Source organism: Alexandromys fortis, unplaced genomic scaffold, assembly GCF_014885135.2.
Source record: "Alexandromys fortis isolate MF-2015 unplaced genomic scaffold, M_Fortis_MF-2015_v1.1 scaffold_11, whole genome shotgun sequence".
In the NCBI taxonomy this organism is placed as follows: Eukaryota; Metazoa; Chordata; class Mammalia; order Rodentia; family Cricetidae; genus Alexandromys; species Alexandromys fortis.
The window spans coordinates 926,742-947,513 of NW_026067912.1; the positions used below are offsets into that span (position 1 = coordinate 926,742).

Sequence of the window (20,772 nt, forward strand, 5' to 3'; positions counted from 1 at the left end):
CCACTATCCCAGATTCCTAACATCCTCAGCAGCTATCCTAGATCAATGATCCACCTAAATCTGGCTAGTATTGAATCCCTGGGAAATCTCATATAGAGAGATGGGTGTCCTCCAGGTTCAAATTGTTACAGAACAGGTGGTGCACATACAAAGACTGGAGAACCATGGACAAAGTGAAGTCATTGCTTAGAACCCAATTAAGACTCCTTCACCTAGATCATACTTATGACTGCCTTGTTGTCTGTGTCCTACAGAACCCTATGAGAAGGCCTCTGATTGATTAAACACACAAATTTTACCTCGTTCAGAAGTCTGCCTGTCTACTGGTAGTGCAGAAGTAGAGGTAGAGATTCTGGTTGATTTTGGAGTATTTGTGTGTTTCGTTGTAGTAATTGTGCGTTTTGTGGTAGTTGAGGGTCTCCTTGTAGTAGTTGTGCGGTTGATTATAGTCGAGGTTCTCTGTGGAATAGTTGTTTGTTTTGTCATAGTTGCTGGTCTCTGTGGAATAGTTGTAGATTTTATAGAAGGGGTGGGTCTACTTGAAGTAGGTTTGGGTTTTATGGTTGTTAGGGGTCTACTTGGAGTAGATGTAGGTTTTATAGAAGGTGTGGGTCTTCGTGGAGTAGTCATGGGTTTTATGGTTGTTGATGATCTCCTCGGAGTAGTTGTGACTTTTGTAGTAGTTGAGGGTCTCTTTGTAGTAGTTGTGGGTTTTGTGGTGGCTGAGGATTTCCATGTAGTAGTTGTGGGGTTTGTCATAGTAGAGGGTCTCCTTGTAGTAGTTATGGGGTTTGTTGTGGTAGAGGGTCTCCTTGTAGTAGTTAATGGTTTCTTTGTAGTAGTTGTGAATTTTGAGGTAGCTGGGGATCTCCATGTAGTAATTGTAGGTTTTGTAATAGTAGGGGGTCTCCTTGTAGTAGTTATGGTGTTTGTCATAGTAGAGTGCCTACTTGTAGTAGTTGTTGCGTTTATAGTAGTTGATGGTCTCTTTGTAGTAGTTGTGGGTTTTGTGGTAGCTGAGGATCCCCATGTAGTAGTTATAGGGTTTGTCGTAGTAGAGGGTCTCCTTGTAGTTGTTGCGTTTGTAGTAGTTGATGGTCTCCTTGTAGTAGTTGTGGGATTTGTGGTAGCTGAGGATTTCCGTGTAGCAGGGTTTGTCATAGTGGAGGGTCTCCTTGTAGTAGTTATGAGGTTTATCGTAGTAGAGGGTCGCCTTGTAGTAGTTATGGGGTTTGTCATAGTAGAAGTTCTTCTAGTAGTAGTTGTTGCGTTTGTAGTAGTTGATGGTCTTTTTGTAGTAGTTGTGGGTTTTGTGGTAGCAGAGGATCCCCATGTAGTAGTTGTGGGGTTTGTCATAGTAGAGGGTCTACTTGTAGTAGTTATGGGGTTTGTCGTAGTAGAGGTTCTTCTAGTAGTAGTTGTTGCGTTTGTAGTAGTTGATGGTCTCTTTGTAGCAGGTGTGGGTTTTGTGGCTGAGGATCTCCATGTAGTAGTTGTAGGGTTTGTCATAGTAGGGAGTCTCCTTGTGGTAGTTATAAGGTTTGTCATAGGAGAGGGTCTACTTGTAGTGGTTGTTGCGTTTGTAGTAGTTGATGGTCTCCTTGTAGTAGTTGTGGGTTTTGTGGTAGCTGAGGATTTCTGTGTAGCAGGGTTTGTCATAGTAGAGGGTCTCCTTGTAGTAATTATGGGGTTTGTCATAGTAGAGGGTCTCCTTGTAGTAATTATGGGGTTTGTCATAGTAGAGGGTGTCCTTGTAGTAGTTATGAGGTTTGTCGTAGTAGAGGATCTCCTTGTAGTAATTATGGGGTTTGTCATAGTTGAGGGTCTCCTTGTAGCAGTTGTTGCATTTGTAGTAGTTGATGGTCTTGTTTTAGTAGTTGTGGGTTTTCTGGTCACTGAGGATTTCCTTGTAGTACTTGTGGGGTTTGTCATAGTAGAGGGTCTCCTTGTAGTAGTTATGAAGTTTGTCATAGTAGAGGGTCTACTTGTAGTAGTTGCTGCGTTTGTAGTAGTTGATAGTCTTTTTGAAGTAGTTGTAGGTTTTGTGGTAGCTGAGGATCCCCATGTAGTAGTTGTGGGGTTTGTCATAGTAGAGGGTTTCCTTGTAGGAGTTGTTGCTTTTGTAGTAGTTGATGGTCTCTTTGTAGTAGTTGTGGGTTTTGTGGTAGCAGAGGATCCCCATGTAGTAGTTGTGGGGTTTGTCTTAGTAGAGGGTCTTCTTGTAGTAGTTGTTGGGTTTGTAGTAGTTGATGGTCTCTTTGTAGTAGTTGCAGGTTTTGTGGTAGCTGAGGATCTACATATAGTAGTTTTGGGGTTTGTCACAGTAGAGGTTCTCCTTGTAGTAGTTATAGGGTTTGTTGAGGTAGAGGGTCTCTTTGTAGTAGTTGTAGGTTTTGTAGTAGTTGATGGTCCCTTTGTAGTAGTTGTGGGATTTATGGTAGTTGAGGATCTCCTTGTAGTAATTCTGGATTTTATGGTTGTTGCGGGTCTTCTTGGAATAGTTGTGGGTATTTTGGGGGCTGGGGGGATTATGGGGATTGAGGGAATTGAGTGGATTGTGGAGATTATCAGGATTGTGGGAATTATGGGTCTCCCTGGAGTAGTTTTGGGGTATGCAGTAGTTGATGGTCTCCTTGTAGTAGTAGTGGGATTTGTTGTAGTTGAGGGTCTTCTTTGAGTAGTTGTGGGTTTTGTGGTAGTTGAGGGTCTCCTTGTAGTAATTGTGGGTTCTTTGGTAGTTGAGGGTCTCTTTGTAGTAGTTGTAGGTTTCGTGGTAGTTGAGGGTCTCCTTGTAGTAGTTGTGGATTTTGTGGCAGTTGAGTGTCTCCTTGTAGTAATTGTGAGTTCTGTGGTAGTTGAGGTTCTCCTTGTTGTATGTTTTGTGGTAGTTGGTGGTTTCCTTGTAGTAGTTGTGGGTTTTGTGGTAGCTGAGGGTCTCCTTGGAGTAGTTGTGGGTTTTGTGGTAGTTGAGGTTCTCCTTGTAGTAATTGTGGGTTTTGTGGTAGTTGATGGTTTCCTTCTAGTAGTTGTGGATTTTGTTGCAGTTGATAGTCTCCTTGTAGTCATTGTGGGTTTTGTGGTAGTTGATGGTTTCCTTGTAGTAATTGTGGGTTTTGTTGCAGTTGATGGGCTCCTTGTAGTAATTGTGGGTTTTGTGGTAGTTGCTGATCTCTGTGGAGCAGCTGTAGATTTTGTCATAGTTGAGAGTCTCTTTGGAATAGTTGTGTGTTTTGCCATAGTTGCTGGTCGTTGTGGAATAGTTGTGGATTTTATAGGAGGTATAAGTCTTCTTGAAGTAGTTTTGGGATTTATGGTTGTTGGTGGCCTACTTGGATTAGAGGTGGTTTTTATAGGAGGTGTGGGTTTTCTTGGAGTAATCAGGTGTTCTATAGTTGTTGATGGTCTTCTTGTAGTAGTTGTGGGTTTTGTGGTAGCTGAGGTTCTCCTTGTCGTGGTTGTTGGTTTTGGGGTAACTGAAGGTCTCCTTGTAGTAGTAGTGTATTTTGTAGTAGTTGAGGGTCTTTTTGGAATAGTTGTGGGTTTTGTGGTAGCTGAGGGTTTCCTTGTAATAGTTGTGGGTTTTGTGGTAGCTGAAGGTCTGTTTGTAGTAGTTGTGGATTTTCTGATAGTTAAGGGTCTTCTTGTAGGAGTTGTGCATGTTATGTTAGTTGAGGGTCTCTTTGTAGTAGTTGTGTATTTTGTGGTAGGTGAGGGTCTCCTTGGAGTCATTGTGAGTTTTGGAGTGGTTGAGGGTCTTCTTCTAATAGTTATGCGTTTTGGAGTGGTTGAGAGTCTCCTTGTGATAGTTGTGGGTATTTTAGTTGTTTCTGGTTTCCTTGGAGTAGTGATGAGTTTCCTGGGTGTAGTTCTGGTGTGCCTTGGAGTAGTTCTGGGTCCATTGATAGGTTTGAATGTACTTGTAATTGTAACTCTTCTTGAAGAACTTGTTGGAACTCCTGGATTTAGAAATCAATATAAAAGCAAAGGTCAGCCAAGCAAGAGAAAGAAGAGCCTTAGATACACCCCCTCCCTCGCATATCAGGTAGAGGCTGTCTCCAGGCAGAGGCTCCTCTCCTGAACTTCTGCTCTTTGTCATTGACCACCTAGGATGCAGCAGGGTGGGTCAGTAGAGACAGCTCATCAATAGAAGGCAGCTGTACCGACAAGCTGGAGATGAGAACTGGGCCCACATCCCTACTGAAACATGTTCTAAGTGATAGATCAGATGCTCACATTTCTTTCAGCATCTCTGTGACACTGAGAGGGTGTTGGGAACTGGGGCTGAGTGTGTTCCTCTCTAGGGCGACTGACTTTACCCACTGACTGCACTCTGAGCATGTTCTAGTCTAGAGAGGACATGCACACAGTGCTGCATTACAAGGCTAACTAGGCTAGTTGGCCCACAAGAGGTCTCATGCAAGGCCCAACACTAAATTATGTGCATATTTGTATAGGGAATAGACACAATCAACTCTAGATTCTTCCAGGCTAAGAGAAACAGGGTGAATATTCCTTATCAAAAAAAATTGGTGTCAACAGTTTCAGAATTTTGGCAATTCTGAAAGTTTTGTAACAGTTTACGTATAGCTCACATATGGGGCTCAAGTCTAAATATGGATAGATGTAGCATTCATTGCATATACTTTATATACATAGCTTATAGGGAGGTTTATAAACTATTGATAATTCTATGTATGAATACTTCATGGCATTGAATTTTTCAGTTATATTACCAAGGCCATGCCCAAGAGGTTTTAGATATTGAAGCACTGTAGACCTCATATTGGGACAAAGCTTTAACCTGCAATTCACAGATTAGGAAAAGAATCAGAAGTGCTGCAGGAATCCAAGCAGCTCACTGATGCTCAGGGAGTGCACAGAATGCCAAGGCTGGAGTTGAAGGGAAACGGTGCCTGGAGGAAAGAGCCCATGACTAAGTCCAGAAGGAGCAGACAGTGCTGATGTCAGCTGATGGCTTCCACACAAGCAGCTCTTAGTGATGCTAACTCTGCTGACTACAAAATAAATCCTTCGAGCTGGGAACAACTCCTCTAAATACTCTTCTCTGCAGTAGATGTGATGGCATTTGAATCGAGCCAGGTTTTACCTCCAAAGAAGGAAAAGAAATTATAGTCAGGAAGCTAAAAGAAGTACAGTCCAGCCCACGGTTAAAATTTAAAAATTGTATTTCTTCATTTATTTCTGTTGTCTCTGTCTCTCTGTCTCTATCTCTCTGTTTCTGTCTCTGTCTCTCTCTCTCTGGTGTGTGTGTGTGTGTGCGTGTGCGTGTGTGTGTGTGTGTGTGTGTGTGCGCGCGCGCATGCAATTTTTCATGGCCAACGTGTTAGGGTCAGTCAACAGTTTGAGAGAGTTGGTTCTCACCTTCTCCCAAATAGGCTGCAATAACTGAATTCCGGTAATCAAGCGTGGCCATAGGCACTTTTACCCACTCTTGTGGTTTGAAAGAAAATGTCCCCAAAAGGAGTGGCACTATTAGGAGGTGTTTCTTTGTTGGAGTAGGTATGGTCTTTCTGGAGGAAGTGTGTTAATATGGAGGCAGGCTTTCAGGTCTCCTGTGATCAAACTATACCCGGTGAGACTGTTCACTCCCTGTTGCCTGTGGGTCAAGATGTAGGACTCTCAGCTCCTTCTCCAGCACCATGCCTGCCCGCGTGCCACCATGTCGCACCATGAGGATAATGGACTGAAGCTCTGAAACTGTAGCCAACCCAACTGAAAGTTTTTCCTTTGTAAGAGTTGCCATGGTCATGGTGTCTCAGCAATAGACACCATAACTAAAACACCCACTGAGCCATTTCACTAGTCCTCAAGCCCCTTTCCTACAGAGGGCTAGATAGTTATGTGTCCTGGACTCAGGAACCAAAACATAGGTGTTCAGGAGAATGTATTCATATCAATCACTTTGAAAATCACTGCTGATAACATAGCAAGGAGTGGGTGTGGCTGTGTTAGAACAAAACTGTTCACACTATTTGATTCAAAATGTTTACAGTATTCAATTCAAACGGTTCACACTATTCGATTCCAACTGTTCACAGTATTTGATTCAAACTGTTCACACTATTCAATCCAAACTATTCACACTTTTGATTCAAACTGTTCACACTATCTGATTCAAACTGTTCACACTATCTGATTCAACTGTTTGCACTATTTGATTCAAGCTGTTCACACTATTTGATTACAACTGTTCACATAATTTGATTCAAACTATTCACACTATTCAATTCAAACTATTCACACAATTTGATTCAAACTGTTCACACTATCTTATTCAAACTATTCGCACTATTCGATTCAAGCTGTTCACACTGCTCGATCAAACTGTTCACACTATTTGATTCAAACTGTTCACACTATTCGATTCAAACTATTAGATTAGTGATTGAGTCTACTGTGTGGGCAGAGGCTTAAGCACAATGCAAACCTTCCCTAGACGGAATGAATCTCTCACAGAGAAATGTAAGCATGGGAACATTCTAGTCATAAGACCCCTATGAGAACAACCAGGAAAGAAGCCACCAGTTTGGGAGCTTTGCTTTGCTTGTTCTGGGGCAATTTTCATCCCAGGTAGATGGGAACATCCAAAGGAGCTAATGAGGGTCCTAAGGCATGGGAAGAGGAAGCTTGGTGTGTTAAAATACACAGGAAATCATAAAAAAAGTCATGGTTAAGGATAAAATGGAGTCGCTTTTGAACCCCTTAACTAGCCAGACAGAGGACTTGTCAACACTGACCTGTGAAATGGTTTCTACACTCAATACCAGCAAACTGTCAATAATTTCAAGCAGCTGGACACTGTGAAAGGCTTTTGAGCCCATCCGTCAAAAGACAGAGGCAGTTGGATCTGTGAATTCAAGGATAGTCTGGTCTACTTGAGAGATCCTGACTGTCCACACCATGCAGTGAGGTTCCATGTCAAAAACAAACAGATCAATAAGAAGCAAGGGACAAACTGCCAAGGCTGAACAATGACAAACGATGTGGATGTGCTGGATTTTAAAAGAAGAGATAAGCTAGAATTGCTGTTGATTGTTAGTGTGAGCCCTTAGCAACGGAGATTAGAGGATATCAGCAGAAAAAGCTGCATCCTCATGGCTCTGCTCTTACTATGAAAATGATGGAGCATCACAGAGAAAACTGTGATGATTTAAGAACTGGGGCTTTCATGAACTTCCCACTGGTTCCCCCTGGATAAGCGCTGGGAGAAAAACACTTTCCCTCGTGGCCATGTTCTTGTACAAAAGGATGATTTTGTGACAAGATGTGAGGACTCTTTTAAAGCCCAAGGCAGGGCAAATCTGAAGTGGAACTCTGGTCCTCCTATGCATGTGGCCCATGCTCAGCAAGGTCAGCTGACCCTTGTGGAAGCCAGCTCATCAGTGCAGCAGCACCTTGCGTGGCCTGCTTTTCAGGTCAGAGCTGCTGGGCTTTTACAGTGTAGAGGACAGGTGACTTAAAGTCACAAGACATTGACTCTGAGGCAGAGGACAGACTTTCTTTCAGGTCACTCAGCTTAGGTAAAGCTCCCTGCTGAGTTTCAGGATGGAGAGCAGATGCAGTTTCCTGGACCAACAAGATGGACCCACGTACAGTTATGACCTGGATCCTGACTTAGCCCATGGTCTTGCATTAGGCTGATCTTAGCACTTACAAATAAATAACAAGTAGGTGGTATACAACCGAATTATCAGGACTAAAGTGCTATAGGCTGGAAAGCCAGGAGGGCAGGGCCATCAAAGAACAGCCTGAGATACACGAGATTATGTCATTACTAAAATAATAAAAAGCAAGTATTTAATCGCTAGCATGGTTATAAGAACCTCCATTTCCTTGTTCTAGAAAAAGAACAAATCTCTAGTAAACAGAAGACTCGGTTCCCTGGCAGGTTCCCCTGTAGGACATAAATAAAGCAGCAAGGCACACTCACCCGGCTGAACTTGCAGTGAGGTCGTCAGTCTCTGTACGCCATTCCATCCCTTCTTCTCCACTCGACAGCAGTAGAGCCCACTGTCCCTCTCAGTGGCATTCTCTATGGTCAAGGACACATCTCCTTGAAGAAGCTGCCCCTTCAGCTGGTAGCGATGGTCTGTCCGATAGTAGACTCTGTGTCCATCGGTCCAGATGAGTGTTTGTCCGCATGTATCCACACATTCCCCTCGGCCCCAACACATGGAGGAGATCCCATCAGACACTGGATAAGAACATGCCAGTGTCACAGGGTTGCCCACCACTCCAGGGACTTCTGGGAAAGAATCCACAGCCACTGTGATAAAAAGGTGAAATTGGAGAATGAGCACTCAACAGTTTCCTACAATGGATTCTACTTCTTCATCTCGTTCCCAGTTTTTCTTTTGGCTCAACAGTGGCTAAACCTGGGGCATGGGAGGTAAGTGTTCTATCTCCAGCCCCAGCCTTCCTTTGCATGTTTGTCTGTAGAGTTTTCATAGCTTAGCATTTTCACTAGAAACAATTCTCTGTTAACTTATCCTTTAGTATGTGTGTGGGAAAAACAACTTACTGCACTGTATTATATTCACACTGTATCTTTTTAATTTTTGTATTTATTAATTTATTTCACTTTTTTCTCCTTCCTTCCTTTCATTCTATCTTTTATTCTTTTTTCTTTTTGAGACAGAGCTCACTAGGAAGTTCTCACAGGCCTAGAACTCTCTATATAGACTAGGCTAGCCTGAAACCCATACAGATCCAGCTAACTCTGCCTTCTGACTGCCAAGATTAAAGACATGTACCACCATGCCTGACCTCTTGGTTTATTTTTATACATGATGTTGCTGTGTAGCCCAGGCTGGCTCATACTCACTATCCTCTTGCCTGGGACTACACACGTGTACCACTGACATTAGCTCTAATTCCTAAAATTTTAATCTTCCAATTGTACATGATGAAGTATGTGTTCCTGCCAAACCGGAATTTGAAGATTAAGTCAGGAAACTAGTGAGTTCAAGACCAACCTGGGCTTATGAGACTCAGTCTCAAACCATCTCTATCCCCCGTCAGTACTATTGAAAATGAAACTTCACCCACCTCTCCTATACAAAGAGTAGGGTCCAGTTTTGTTTACAGCATCACTGATTTAAAGGCAGAATTTATGAACTTCAACATCAGTTTTCAGAATGGCTTTTGTTTGTTCATATGGTTTCACTGCCTTTTTGAGACACAGTCTCTCTATGTAACCTTGGCTAGCCTCAGTATTTAGAAGCCTGTAATAGAACTGGCTGCCTGAATTCTTGGCGATCTGCCTGCCTCTACCTCCCCAGTGCTGGGATTAAGGATGTGCACCACCAGGGCAAACTCAGAATGGGCCTTGTGATACCATCTGGAGGACTGAGGCTTTAGGATTAGTTCCCTTGGGGGGAAAAAAGAACAGAGCAAGGGTCCCTGCTTATAGGTTGGTACCATTCCAGGAACTGAATAACACTCAATTATAAAGTGAGACCACAAACTCAGAATATTAACTCAAAAAATAAACCATGCAACTTTTAAACCTAAAGTAATAATTTTAATATGAATCCGTTGAGATCATGAATTGAAATCCCTATTACCAATTGTTTCCAAGTCAGGGAGCTCTGAGGGCTGAAGATGCAGCTCAGGGGACCATGCTCACCTCACTCATGCCAGCCCCTGGGTTGGTTCCCAGCACAGGATAACAGTGGACTGAGAGATTCACTAAGTAGTCACCCATATTCAGGCTCAGGTCATGAGTTTGGGACATGGTCTGAGAAAGCACACTTCTTATTCTATAGAACGAGTGTGTAACAAGAGTGCATTTCCCATTGGGACACTCATCCCCTCATTTTGCCTTATACGTTTTTTAGGATCACAAGCATAATACATATTATAATAAAATTTTAGAAAGTATGAAAAGAATTAAAGACCTTCCACAATCCCACTTCCCAGAGGCTAGATTGTAAAGTTAGAACGTGTACCAGATGTAGGGGCTCACACCTATAATCTCAGCTCTTGGGAGGAAGGGACAGGAGGATCAGAGGTTTGAGGTCATTCTCTGCTGTCTGTTATGTCTGGGGCAGCCAAGGCTATCATGGATCCTGTCCCAGATAATACAATATGCAATTCACTGTTTTCCCCAATATCACAGAATGTGTTCGGTTACTATTTGTAATTAAATAATTGAGAACGAGGGGTTTTTTGACAGCATATAGGCCAAATGAAGGTTAGGTTGCCTATTCATAGCCTTTCTTCAGCCCTCATGCGTTGACTACAACATGCATGTACATGTCCTCACCCTTACTTGAATGTAGACTGCATGTACATATATTCATCACTTACCTGATAGTCTTGCAGATATTATTTTTTAATTGAGATAGATTAAGAAATCTCTATGGAGCTACAATTTCATTTTGGTTCTTTGCTGTAATACAGATCCCAGGGACCTGTTTTTTTTTTTCCGAACCCCTATCCTCCTAGCCATCCCTCTTACTTACCTGGGAGAAGGAGTAAGAGGCCTGGAAAGAGGACTTGTGGATGCATCATGGTGTCGACAACGACAAGACACTCTGGTTGGCTGGCACCCTCGCCTCATGGAATCTGGGCAGGTGTTAATTCTCAGAAGGCAGCTTATCATCACATCCTGGTAGGGTGATTTATGCAGGTCTACTGTGCCGACAATGAGAGGAACCCACAATCAAAGGCTTCAGCTAGGGCTCTGTGCCTTCCCATGGACAAGGAAAACTAACTGTCCTCCCAATCAGCCTCTTCTTCCGCCCTTCCCCACATACAGACACCAGTCTAACTCCTGGTCTTGGCACAAATAAGAAGGCAAACAGAAATTTGAAGACAGAAGTGAGTGTGCTCCCTTGGTAGAACCCTAAGCAAGGACCAGCCTTCTAAGGGTGGTGCCCTTGTCCTCCAGTGGACTCTGGGCTGTTCCTGCTTAAGACCCAGAGAGGTTGGTCCCTAAGCCTTTCTAAGCACATTGTCCCACACAGGCCAAAGACAAGGGTTTTAGAGTTTTCCTTTTAGTTTCACTATAACCACTACCAGACTGGGGCTAAGAAGGAATGAACGAATACTACTCTCATGTTAATATTAAAACATTAACATTAGGCTTCCACAATGGCTCCTGGTTAAGAGTGCCCACTGCTCTAACAGAAAAGCTGAGAGAGGTTCCAGAACCCATGTTGGGATGCTCACAGCCACTATCTCTGGAGATGCAGAAGACCCAAACGTTCTTTAGATACTGATGCCCTAATACAACATCACCACACATAGACACACACAGATGTACAAACTTAAAACAGTAAATATACATCTGAAAAATGGTAATATGCTTATAACAACTTTAAAATCATATATTTATAAAATTAGAAGGTATCTGATTTACTACAGTAAATACTAACATAACACTAAGATATCACTTATTTCATAAATCTGTTTACTGTCGCCAACAAAATACGTGATTCTATGAACCTACACTTTATTAGCGAGTCAAAAGACCTTTGATTCTCTGAATCAAAAAAAAAATAGAGCAAACTAAGAGAGCTTTTGTGGCAGGTTTGGACGGAGTATGGTGTGATGTTACCCTGGGCTGTCCGGCTTAAATGGACTTTCTAAAAGGTGCTCACCTTCCTGGACCGACCACCCCCTTCCCATCTCCAACATTCCAACTAAAGCAAACTTTAGTTCCTCCTGCCCTTGGCTTCTTCACCCTGTATCCCAAAACCTCAAGAGTCTACAGGTGACTGAGGGTCTTCACACTGCAAACAGCTATATCTTACAAAATTTTCTAATTCACAAACAAAAAAGAGTTCAGTGAACATCGCAGCAAATATATGTATACCCTCTTCTCCCTGGTCTCATTTGCCTATTATTATGCAATTTTACATGTTACTTATAGACACTGGCCTCAATAATTAGGGCTCAATCCAAGAGGAGCAAACTCTTTTCTACAGCTTCTTTTTCTCATTTATCATGTTAACGCTGCTTAAGAAGGCTTTAATAGCTCATCTATGGAAGTCCTTTTAAATGACACTTTATCTTCCAAGTCCAGTTAAATGAGGCTTTATCTTCAAAGATGCCAAAGAACTCTATTGGATGCTAAGTTTCCCTAATGTTTAGAAGCTCACTCCTCATTGTCCTAATGTACCACAAACAATCCCACAGCATCCCATATGTAATTCCAGATGGTCCAGAAACTGCACAGAGCACTATGCTGATTGCGTCTCTCTAACGTGAGTCTGTAAAAGACCTTGCTTACCTGGTACTTAAGAGAGTGGAAACTTCATGTTACAGCTTCTCCTTCTCATCCTTTGCTGCTGGTGGATGCTTCCAGAACTATTTGCAGATAAAGAGGAACCTCTCTTATAAGTCCATCCTTATCTCCCAGCCACCCTTTCACCTGTTCTGTCTGAAAACTGAGTCCCCTCAGTTCTCTAATCCACCTCCTAGATAGCATCTACTCACCGACATGGACAGACCGTAGGAGCACACAAGTGAGCAGGAGCTTCGCTAATGTGCCCCTGGGCTTGTTCCCAAGCTGCAGCAAAGATCTTCACCTGAGGTGTGACCATGCTGCTTTTGAGAAGACTGGAGAATGAAGGGACTTTAGCACCTGGACCAACCCTCTCAATTTACAACGAATAAACCACACTCGGGAAAGAAGACTGAACTATAGGGAACGGGAGTCTCTGGAGCAAGCGCACAAGGAACATCTGGCTCTTATTCTATCCCCTGGATGCCATTCAATTAACAGCCCTGTAAAAAGTGTTTACCAGTAGCTTAAGTTAGAAGGGAACAAATGAAAGAATACATCCGGCCCACTGTGTACAACTACTTCCCCTTTGGCCACTAGAGGATAATACGTTGTTAAAGCAAGCATTTCTAACAACAATTATGAGCTTTGAGGGTGTCCTCACTCCTAAAAACCAAATAAGTAATAAACTAGCAACCAACCGTGAAAGGTGTTCTTAAGACACTGAGGACAAGGTCACAGATCTGTTTGGAGCTATAACTTCTGGCCCATCACCATCTATGTGGGTGTAAGATGCTGCCCCTACAGCCATTTGGGGAAGACAGATGGGTCACAGGGACTCAATAACATCAGGCTTTACTAAACAAAGTTAGGACAATCATCCGTCCCTTTCTATGCCCTGTCTCTACGCGCTATGCCGTCAGCTGGCTCGCTCAACCGCCATCGTGTTTTGCATGTGATGGGCTGTTGCTGTAGAATATTACTTGAAGGTGTGTTGCTTTTGTTTATGCTGCATTGGTTTAACCCCGTGAAGCTGTGTTAATTTGCCTGTCTAAAACACCTGATGGTCCTAATAAAGAGCTGAACGGCCAGGAGCAAGGAAGGAGCAAAAATAGGTGGGTGGGCCTGGCAGGCAGAGAGGATAAACATGCAGGGTTCTTCATTTTGATCAAGGCTCCATGGTGTGCACGGTGCTGGCATTCGAGGAAATTCGTGTTCAGGGACGCTTGCAGTTCTGCTGCAGGTCCAGATTGTTTCAGGATAAAGAGCTGAACAACAGCAACGAGGAAATGAACAATCCAAGGAGATCCGTATCTTCCCGGAATACCGCTGCTAGCTTCCAGCAGGCTGCCCTGCCCAGAGACTCCTTGTGACGGCCTGACTAGAAAGGAGCAGCTAGAAGGGTGTGGATGTCAGATTCAGAGTCTTTACCTGAGCTTCCAGGATGGTAAGGCTGCTGCTTGTGTATTGGAAATGCTTAGCCTGAGGAGGATGGTTGATGTCATCGTTAGAAAGAACAGTGAAAACTGCAGAGAATTCCCTGAGGCCTGGAGCAGACAGGCCTTGAAGCCCCTAGTCCTCAGCCTTCCTTCCACCACAGCTCAGCCAACAGCAGGTCAGGAGAGTTTGGCTAAAGTCTATGGTGAACTTTACCATAACCAAATTGCTGCAGCCCAGCAGAGGTGCTGATGTAGAAATCTATTATAGAACAAACATGTAGGAAACAGTCTTCCCAGAGCTGCCCAGTTCCTTTTACTTTTTACTGAAGAGTTTTGTGTGCAAGCTCAGCTCACAGCTGAGCAGTGGTGACTTCAGTATGTCACAGATGGCGGGAGGGAGACACAGGGATGGTCATGGCAAGGATGGCTGTAACAGCACACTTTTGGCAACATGTTAAATGTCTACAGTCGGAAAGCAGGTAATACATGTGATGCATTCGTGATATTAGCCACGAGCCTGAGTAATCATCTGGGGACAGAATGCCAGAAGCCACATGGTACTGAGAAAATCAAGTGCAGATCCATGCATGCAGAAAGGCTCCTCGGGGTGGGTGTATTTCCAGTAACAACAAAGTGTCCAGAGGCTTTAATTTGGGGCTCTAGGAGTGGGGAGAATGGAAGAGAAGAGGTGGGAAAGAGAATCACAATTCCACACACATCTTAGATGGCTTCACTGCTTACCTATATAACCTCTTTCATATACAAGTATTATAAAATAATTAATGTTAAACTGTAAAATAACCTCCAAGTAGTTTGAAATGTACAGCTTCTTATTTGCCAAGTGTGTTTGTTCACTATGTTGACAGAGACAGAGATACATAAAGAGAACCACACAGACAGAGATTGATTGATTAAGAGGCCCCTTTTCGACTAGAGAGCAGAGCACTTGCTCAAATCCCAGAGAGGTAGGCCATTTTTCCAGGCAACAACACCCATTTTCCTGACTGTCAGCTTCCCTTAGCCCTGTCACTCCGTGTTCAAGGAAGGGTCCACAATTCTCTCCATCATGGTGGCTCTGAACAGGAAGATTCAGGACACAGTACATGGGAACTGAGAGCAAGGCAACCTCACAGAGTCTGACTCCAACCAACTAGCCCAGAAGCCCTGCAGTTCTCTGTATCCCAGCCTGGCCTAAACTTATTATGCAACTGAGGGAAGGATGGAAATCATGGCCATCCTCCTGCCTCAGTTTCCTGAGGGCTAGGATTACTGGTGTGAACATGTTTGCTTTTTGAGAAAATGTATCAATGTTCAGAATGGCCTGGAAATTGCTTATGTAGCTCAAGTCTGACCTCACCCTGTTCCTGAGTTCCAGGATTATAGCCATGTGGAATTATAGAAAGTATTAATGCATATTATATATAACCATATAACAGTGAACCATATTTCTAGAGACAGGAGAAAACATGCATACCTCTAATGGTGACATTAGACTCAACTTTCATCTATTTATCTATTATAAAAATTAAAACCTGGACTTCCCAGGATTTGAGTCCCTCCGGGAAGGTAAGGAAAGTGTCATTTTGAGTTCCAATAAAATAAACAAGACATAATCACAGAGTACTTCTAAATTAATTACTCCCCCCTTTAATTTTATAATCCTATTCCTCTCTTACAGATGGTTTTGGTAACTAAGATAGAAACCCATTTCCTGAATTACCAATGATTGTTTTTCATGGGCACAAGGTCTAAAGAAAACATTAAATTCTGAAGTGTCCATGTTTGGAGAGAACACTCCCCCCAGTGACTTGCAAGACTAAGCATGATATTAACAGCGAGTGTGAGCAGAGACAGCGAGAGAGAGGTCCATCCTCTCCACTAACGGTAGAAAGTGGAGACACCAGATGAACCAACACAGAAAATGACCCTGGAGATTAAAAGATGGTCAGCATGGTCATATCCAGTTGCTGTTTGCTGCAATCATAGGAGGAAGACTCTCAGTGAGCAACTGCGGCTTAATTCTTCACATGAAGACTGTCTTCCATGATGCAGACCTTGTCTTCACCTCGGGGCCTCATGACCACCGTGTTTTGCAAAGCTCCGATCTTAACGATAAGATCTACCAAGCTGCAGAGAGAGAAAAAGAGGTGTTGAAGGCAGAAGAGGTCACCTTTCAGGTCTGAGCAGAGCTTTCATTTATGATCAATACTCAGAAAACCTTAGCAGAGAACAACAGCTCCACACAGAGCCCCCGTATAAAGTCAGAGAAAGGATCGTTCAATAAACATCAAACAAGCCAAGAACTATTTATAAAAACATCAGCTCATATTGGCATCCTTCACAAAAGTGGAAGATCTAAAAAGACAGATATTGAGCGCCATGATTAGTTATCTAATCAGGATGTACACGTGGGATCTGGGCTGGGAACTGGATGACAAGTATATTTACAGTTTTGCACGGTGACCCTTTAGAAAGTGTTAGGAGTGGCAGGTGACCTGAATTAGATCCCTAGATCCTTTGTAAAGGTAGAAGGGTAGAACTAGCTTCACAAAGTTCTCCACAGATGCCACGGCACTTCATGACACACACACATCATATGCACAATAATACAAATTTTCTTTATCGAAAAAGAATTTTGGAATCTGCATAGCATCTAATCCTCTAACAATAAGCATAGAGTAGAAAAACATTTAAACTACAAAGAGGTGTCTTTGCACTGTAGCCACTGGTCTGTGGCATAATTTCAAAGACTACTGTATGACACACATTCATAGTCACTGCATGCACACCAACATCACACACTGGACTGAAAGGGATTTGGGGAGAGCATTGCGGGTGTTTGCATCAGCTGTAGGAGGGGCTTCTCTGGAGAGCTCATTCTGTGCCCATGTTAATCAAGGTGGGCACAGTAGACTGATGTTAGAGGGGCAAATCAGAGACGAAAACAGACTAACTCCCATGAGGCTATGTCATTTGAATACAGTGCCATTTCTAGTACTAAAAGAGAACCAAAATGAACATCTCCAGTCAGCCACATGAAGACACGCCTGCCCTGAGAATCACAAAGCAGATTGGGAAAAGCTTCTTAAATCCTGGAAAGTCACACATGCATAGGTAGGAAAACAGTGTGGGGTCAGGAAGCTGTGATCAGTCAGTATGATATAAGTGACAGAAAAAATCGTGAGGAAATGCCCGGAGTATAGTAATCAGTGAATTGGATGTGTTTGCTTGTTTTGTTGTTTTGGTTGTGTGTGTATGTGTGTGTGTGTGTGTGTGTGTGTGTGTGTGTAGAGAGAGAGAGAGAGAGACACAGAGAAAGAGACAGAGAGAGAGAGGAAAATCACTAAGGCTCACTGATTGCCAGCCTATTGAGTCACAATAAAAATAAAATTAAAAATAAACTTTTAAGGAAAAAGAACTTTATCACTATGATAAATCAAGGGGCTAAATGGGGTGGTGGGGTTTTCCTATAAGGAGTATTTCCTATCCAGTCTAATAAGCAGTTAGTGAAAGAAATTCTGGGCATGAATTCCTCAGACTGAGGCCATTAAGTGTGACCTGGGGCACCCTTTCACCTTTCTGAACCTCTTTTCCAATCTGTAGGATGCGTAGAATAATAGTGTATGATCTGTAACATATTTATTACTGAGAAGAACGTGATCAAAGCAATAACAGGCAAGTGTACTGGGCACTTGCGATGTGCCAGAAAGCACTGAAAACACATCGGCTCACATGATTAACTCGGACACACAAAGGAGAAGTAGGTGTAGCGGACAGTAGCCAGAGGGGTGGGAGGTTAGATATAAAAATGGCCCTGCATAGAGCAAATTGAACCAAATAAAGCAGATTAAATGGCTTTATATCAACGCAGATAACGACATGTCAAAGAGAAGGTACAGGGCATTTTCAAAGGAGAGACTGAAAGAGCTACAGAAATACGATCAATTAAAGAACCTACAAGGCAGATAACTACGATAACTGAGCGACGAGAACTCGGTATGAGCAGTAGAGGCCCTTGCTTGCCAGCGTTCCTTTGCACCCTCTGCTTCGACAGGAATTATCAAGCTCCAAATCCCTCAAACAGCCAGTACTTACCTGAAAACATCTAAAAGAACCTGGCTATTAACTCCCATGATTTTTTATTTTATTCATTAATTTTTTAATACCTTTACATTTATTTTATGTATATCAGAGTTCTTTCTGAATGTGTGTATATGTATACCACATGCATGCCCTTTGGTTATTGCTTCTTTAAAATATGTTTTATTTTTACTTATGCACATATGGGTATGTATATGTATGAATATGTGCATATGAATGTAGAAGTCTGTAGATGCTGGTGTATCCCTATCCATATGGAATGGAATTTCAGGCAGTTGTGGGTGCTGGAAACTGAGCTTGGGTCTGTGCAAAGGCATTACCACAGGGTGTCTCTAGCCCTTTCATCATCTTTAATACAACAGGTACCCAATGAGAGGCACATCAGCTAAAATCAAAGCAATACTTTCAATACCAGCTCCAGAGAGCAAAATCCACCATTCAGCACCTGCTACAAGTTGTCAGAGCCAAGGCGCTCCTTCCGTAACAGTACAGACACAATGGTTGGGAAGTCAGAATGCTGATACATCCCTGGAAGACATGGTAACAAGAGAGGGGCTCCGGAAAATAATATACAATCCAAGATGAACAGTGGGAGTCAAGCAAGGTGTCCCTGCCTGGGAGAAGAAAAGGGGGAAGAAAAAGGAGAAGGAAAAGGAGGAAGAGGCAGAGGAGGAGGAGGAAAAGGAGAAGGGGAAGGAGGAGGAGGAGAAGGGGGAGGAGGAGGAAGAGAAACAAGAGATCTACAAGACTGTAAGCAGAAAAGGAACTGACGCAAGTTTGACTCAGTGATCCTGGCTTCTTTTTCAGATGTGAGTACTCTAAATTAGGGCAAGGCGATACCAGAGAGATTAAAAGGGAAATTGAACACGTCATCAGAAACCATTGTGATGCTCTTTTCTAATTAAGGGTATCATTTTTATCTTTAGTTGAATGCTCCCCTGGTAACTTTGGGAGCTTTGTTTCTGTAGCCCGCAGGAAGGGTCTTCTCAGCATTCATGGCTTAATGCACTCATCCACATAGCATCCCTAATGTGCTAGAATGACATTGGCAAACCATCATTCACTGGAGGAAATGAAGATGTCTAGGTTTGTAAACTAGCTTCTGGAGAATAAACTGAGCCTGGACTCTCGAGGCAGCTGGAGACACAGGTCCTGCTAATGTTCTCTGCCCTTAAGCCATGTGGGATCACAGTAGGTACTAATGCATATTATATGTAACCACATAATAATGGACCATATTTCCAGAGACAGGAGAAAACACACATGCCTCTAATGGTGACTTTAGACTCAACTACCATCTATTTAAGTTGTAAGGGTTATTTAATAAGAAGACACAGTTAATAGGCCAAACAGTGTTGTAATTAATACAGTTTCTGTGTGATTATTAGGGTCTGGGCAGCAGGGAAACAAAGAACAGTCTCCATTTACAAAGGGTGTTGTAAATGCAGTACACTCTGGAGAAATGCATTCTCTGCTCTCAGAGAAAAGAGACTATGACACAATCATGAAAGGGTGGAAGGCTTTGGACTTATGGGAACATTTGAATCTTTAGTGTGACAATGGTCTCCAAGTACAATAACCAAACTGAAAAAACTTTTTCCCCCAGAGACAGGGTCTCCTACAGCCCCCCCCCGGCCTGGAACTCAGTGTGTATCTGACGATGGCCTTGTACTTCTGATCCTCCTGCTTCTACCTCCAGGAAATTCTGTGATTACAGAACTTAGAGTACACCCCCATACCTTCTTTTATGGGGCTCTTGTGTTTCCTGCACGTTACAAAAATACCTTAACAACTATAGTACATGCCCAGACCCCGAGCTGACTATTTAAATAAAGACAAATAGTTGTGTGTGCGGAGCACTGTGAGGAGAAACCCCAGTTCTGGAAGCCCAGGCATGGTTCAGTGTTAAAGAGAGGTGCCTGAGAAAGCAACATAGAAACCCACAGAGAGAGAGAGGTTGTGTTGTTGGGCTTCCTAATAAGCATGGGTATATTTATAATTTAAATAAAGTAGCTCTTTCAGTGAGTTAGAGAGAAACAGAGAGAAGAGAAGACAGGGGGAGATGGGAAGAGATGAGATAAAGGGAGGGGAGAGAGGAGAAGGAGAGGGAAGGACAGAAAAGGAGAGGTACCCAAATGTTTCAACTCACATGAGGCCAGAGGACAGTCTGAGTGAAAAAATTCATTATCTTCTTCCACCACATGGGTCTCTCAGATCAAACTCAGAGCATCAGGCTTGTGACAGGCGCCTTAACCCACTAAGCCATCACACCAGCCCCAGGATTAGCTTGTGTATCTAAAGATAGCCATTCTGGCTGTCTTCCGCACTTGAGGGTCTAGACTTGGACCTTGCTCACAGTGAAACTTGGAGAACTCAGCTGCTGTCAGCAAGCTGTACTTCCCTCTGCCCTAGACTGGGAAGGAATAGTACTGCCTAGTTTATAACTGTTGATGACTAAGATGTCTGTAAAACATTTAGCATAGTGTCTACCTGCCACATAGGTAGAAGTTTGAAAGATCGCTAGCTATCAGCTATGTTGCGGGCAATGTGTGGAAGGACAAGTGAGTGTCCTTCAGGTTTACTTTAAAAAAAATGTATTTTTATCTAGGTTTGCACTGCTCCTATGGTAACCATTCTTTATCAGAAAGTAAAAGAAGCAGCATCCAGTAACTTACATTTAAGGAATAAAACACCAAAAATGAATGTCAGGGCCAACCCAGCAAAGACTCTTACTCCGGTATGGACAGCCGTTCTGATGGTTTCTCCAGAGTCCTTCATTTCATTGGTCCATGTGGAAATTTGCTGGGGGACAGAGAACAGGAGTCAAACTTGAGAAGTCCAGAAACTGGTCATATGCTCAGCAAGTCTTGCGATTCAAGAGGACCACTCTTCTTCATAGTCTCTCAGGATTGCAGGAATGATGAAGCCTCCCTTGATCTGTCCTCTTCTAGACTAGACCCAGTCAGCAGAGGAATGAAA

General features: G+C 43.0%; 2 protein-coding genes across 2 annotated transcripts in view; both read right to left on the bottom strand.

Moving 5' to 3' along the window:
- The window catches only part of LOC126499496 (hepatitis A virus cellular receptor 1 homolog), a 19,787-nt gene extending 9,251 nt beyond the window's left edge, over positions 1-10,536 (bottom strand). The window contains exons 1-2 of the mRNA XM_050138728.1: positions 10,488-10,536; positions 7,952-8,287 (exon numbers count right to left, since the gene is read on the bottom strand). Coding sequence (XP_049994685.1) covers positions 7,952-8,287; positions 10,488-10,536 — 385 coding nt within the window. The remainder of the gene's footprint in view (positions 1-7,951; positions 8,288-10,487) is intronic.
- Positions 10,537-15,239: 4,703 nt separating this feature from the next.
- Positions 15,240-20,772, bottom strand: part of Havcr2 (hepatitis A virus cellular receptor 2) — a 14,915-nt gene continuing 9,382 nt past the window's right edge. The window contains exons 4-5 of the mRNA XM_050138582.1: positions 20,469-20,595; positions 15,240-15,819 (exon numbers count right to left, since the gene is read on the bottom strand). Coding sequence (XP_049994539.1) covers positions 15,812-15,819; positions 20,469-20,595 — 135 coding nt within the window. The 3' untranslated portion in view covers positions 15,240-15,811. The remainder of the gene's footprint in view (positions 15,820-20,468; positions 20,596-20,772) is intronic.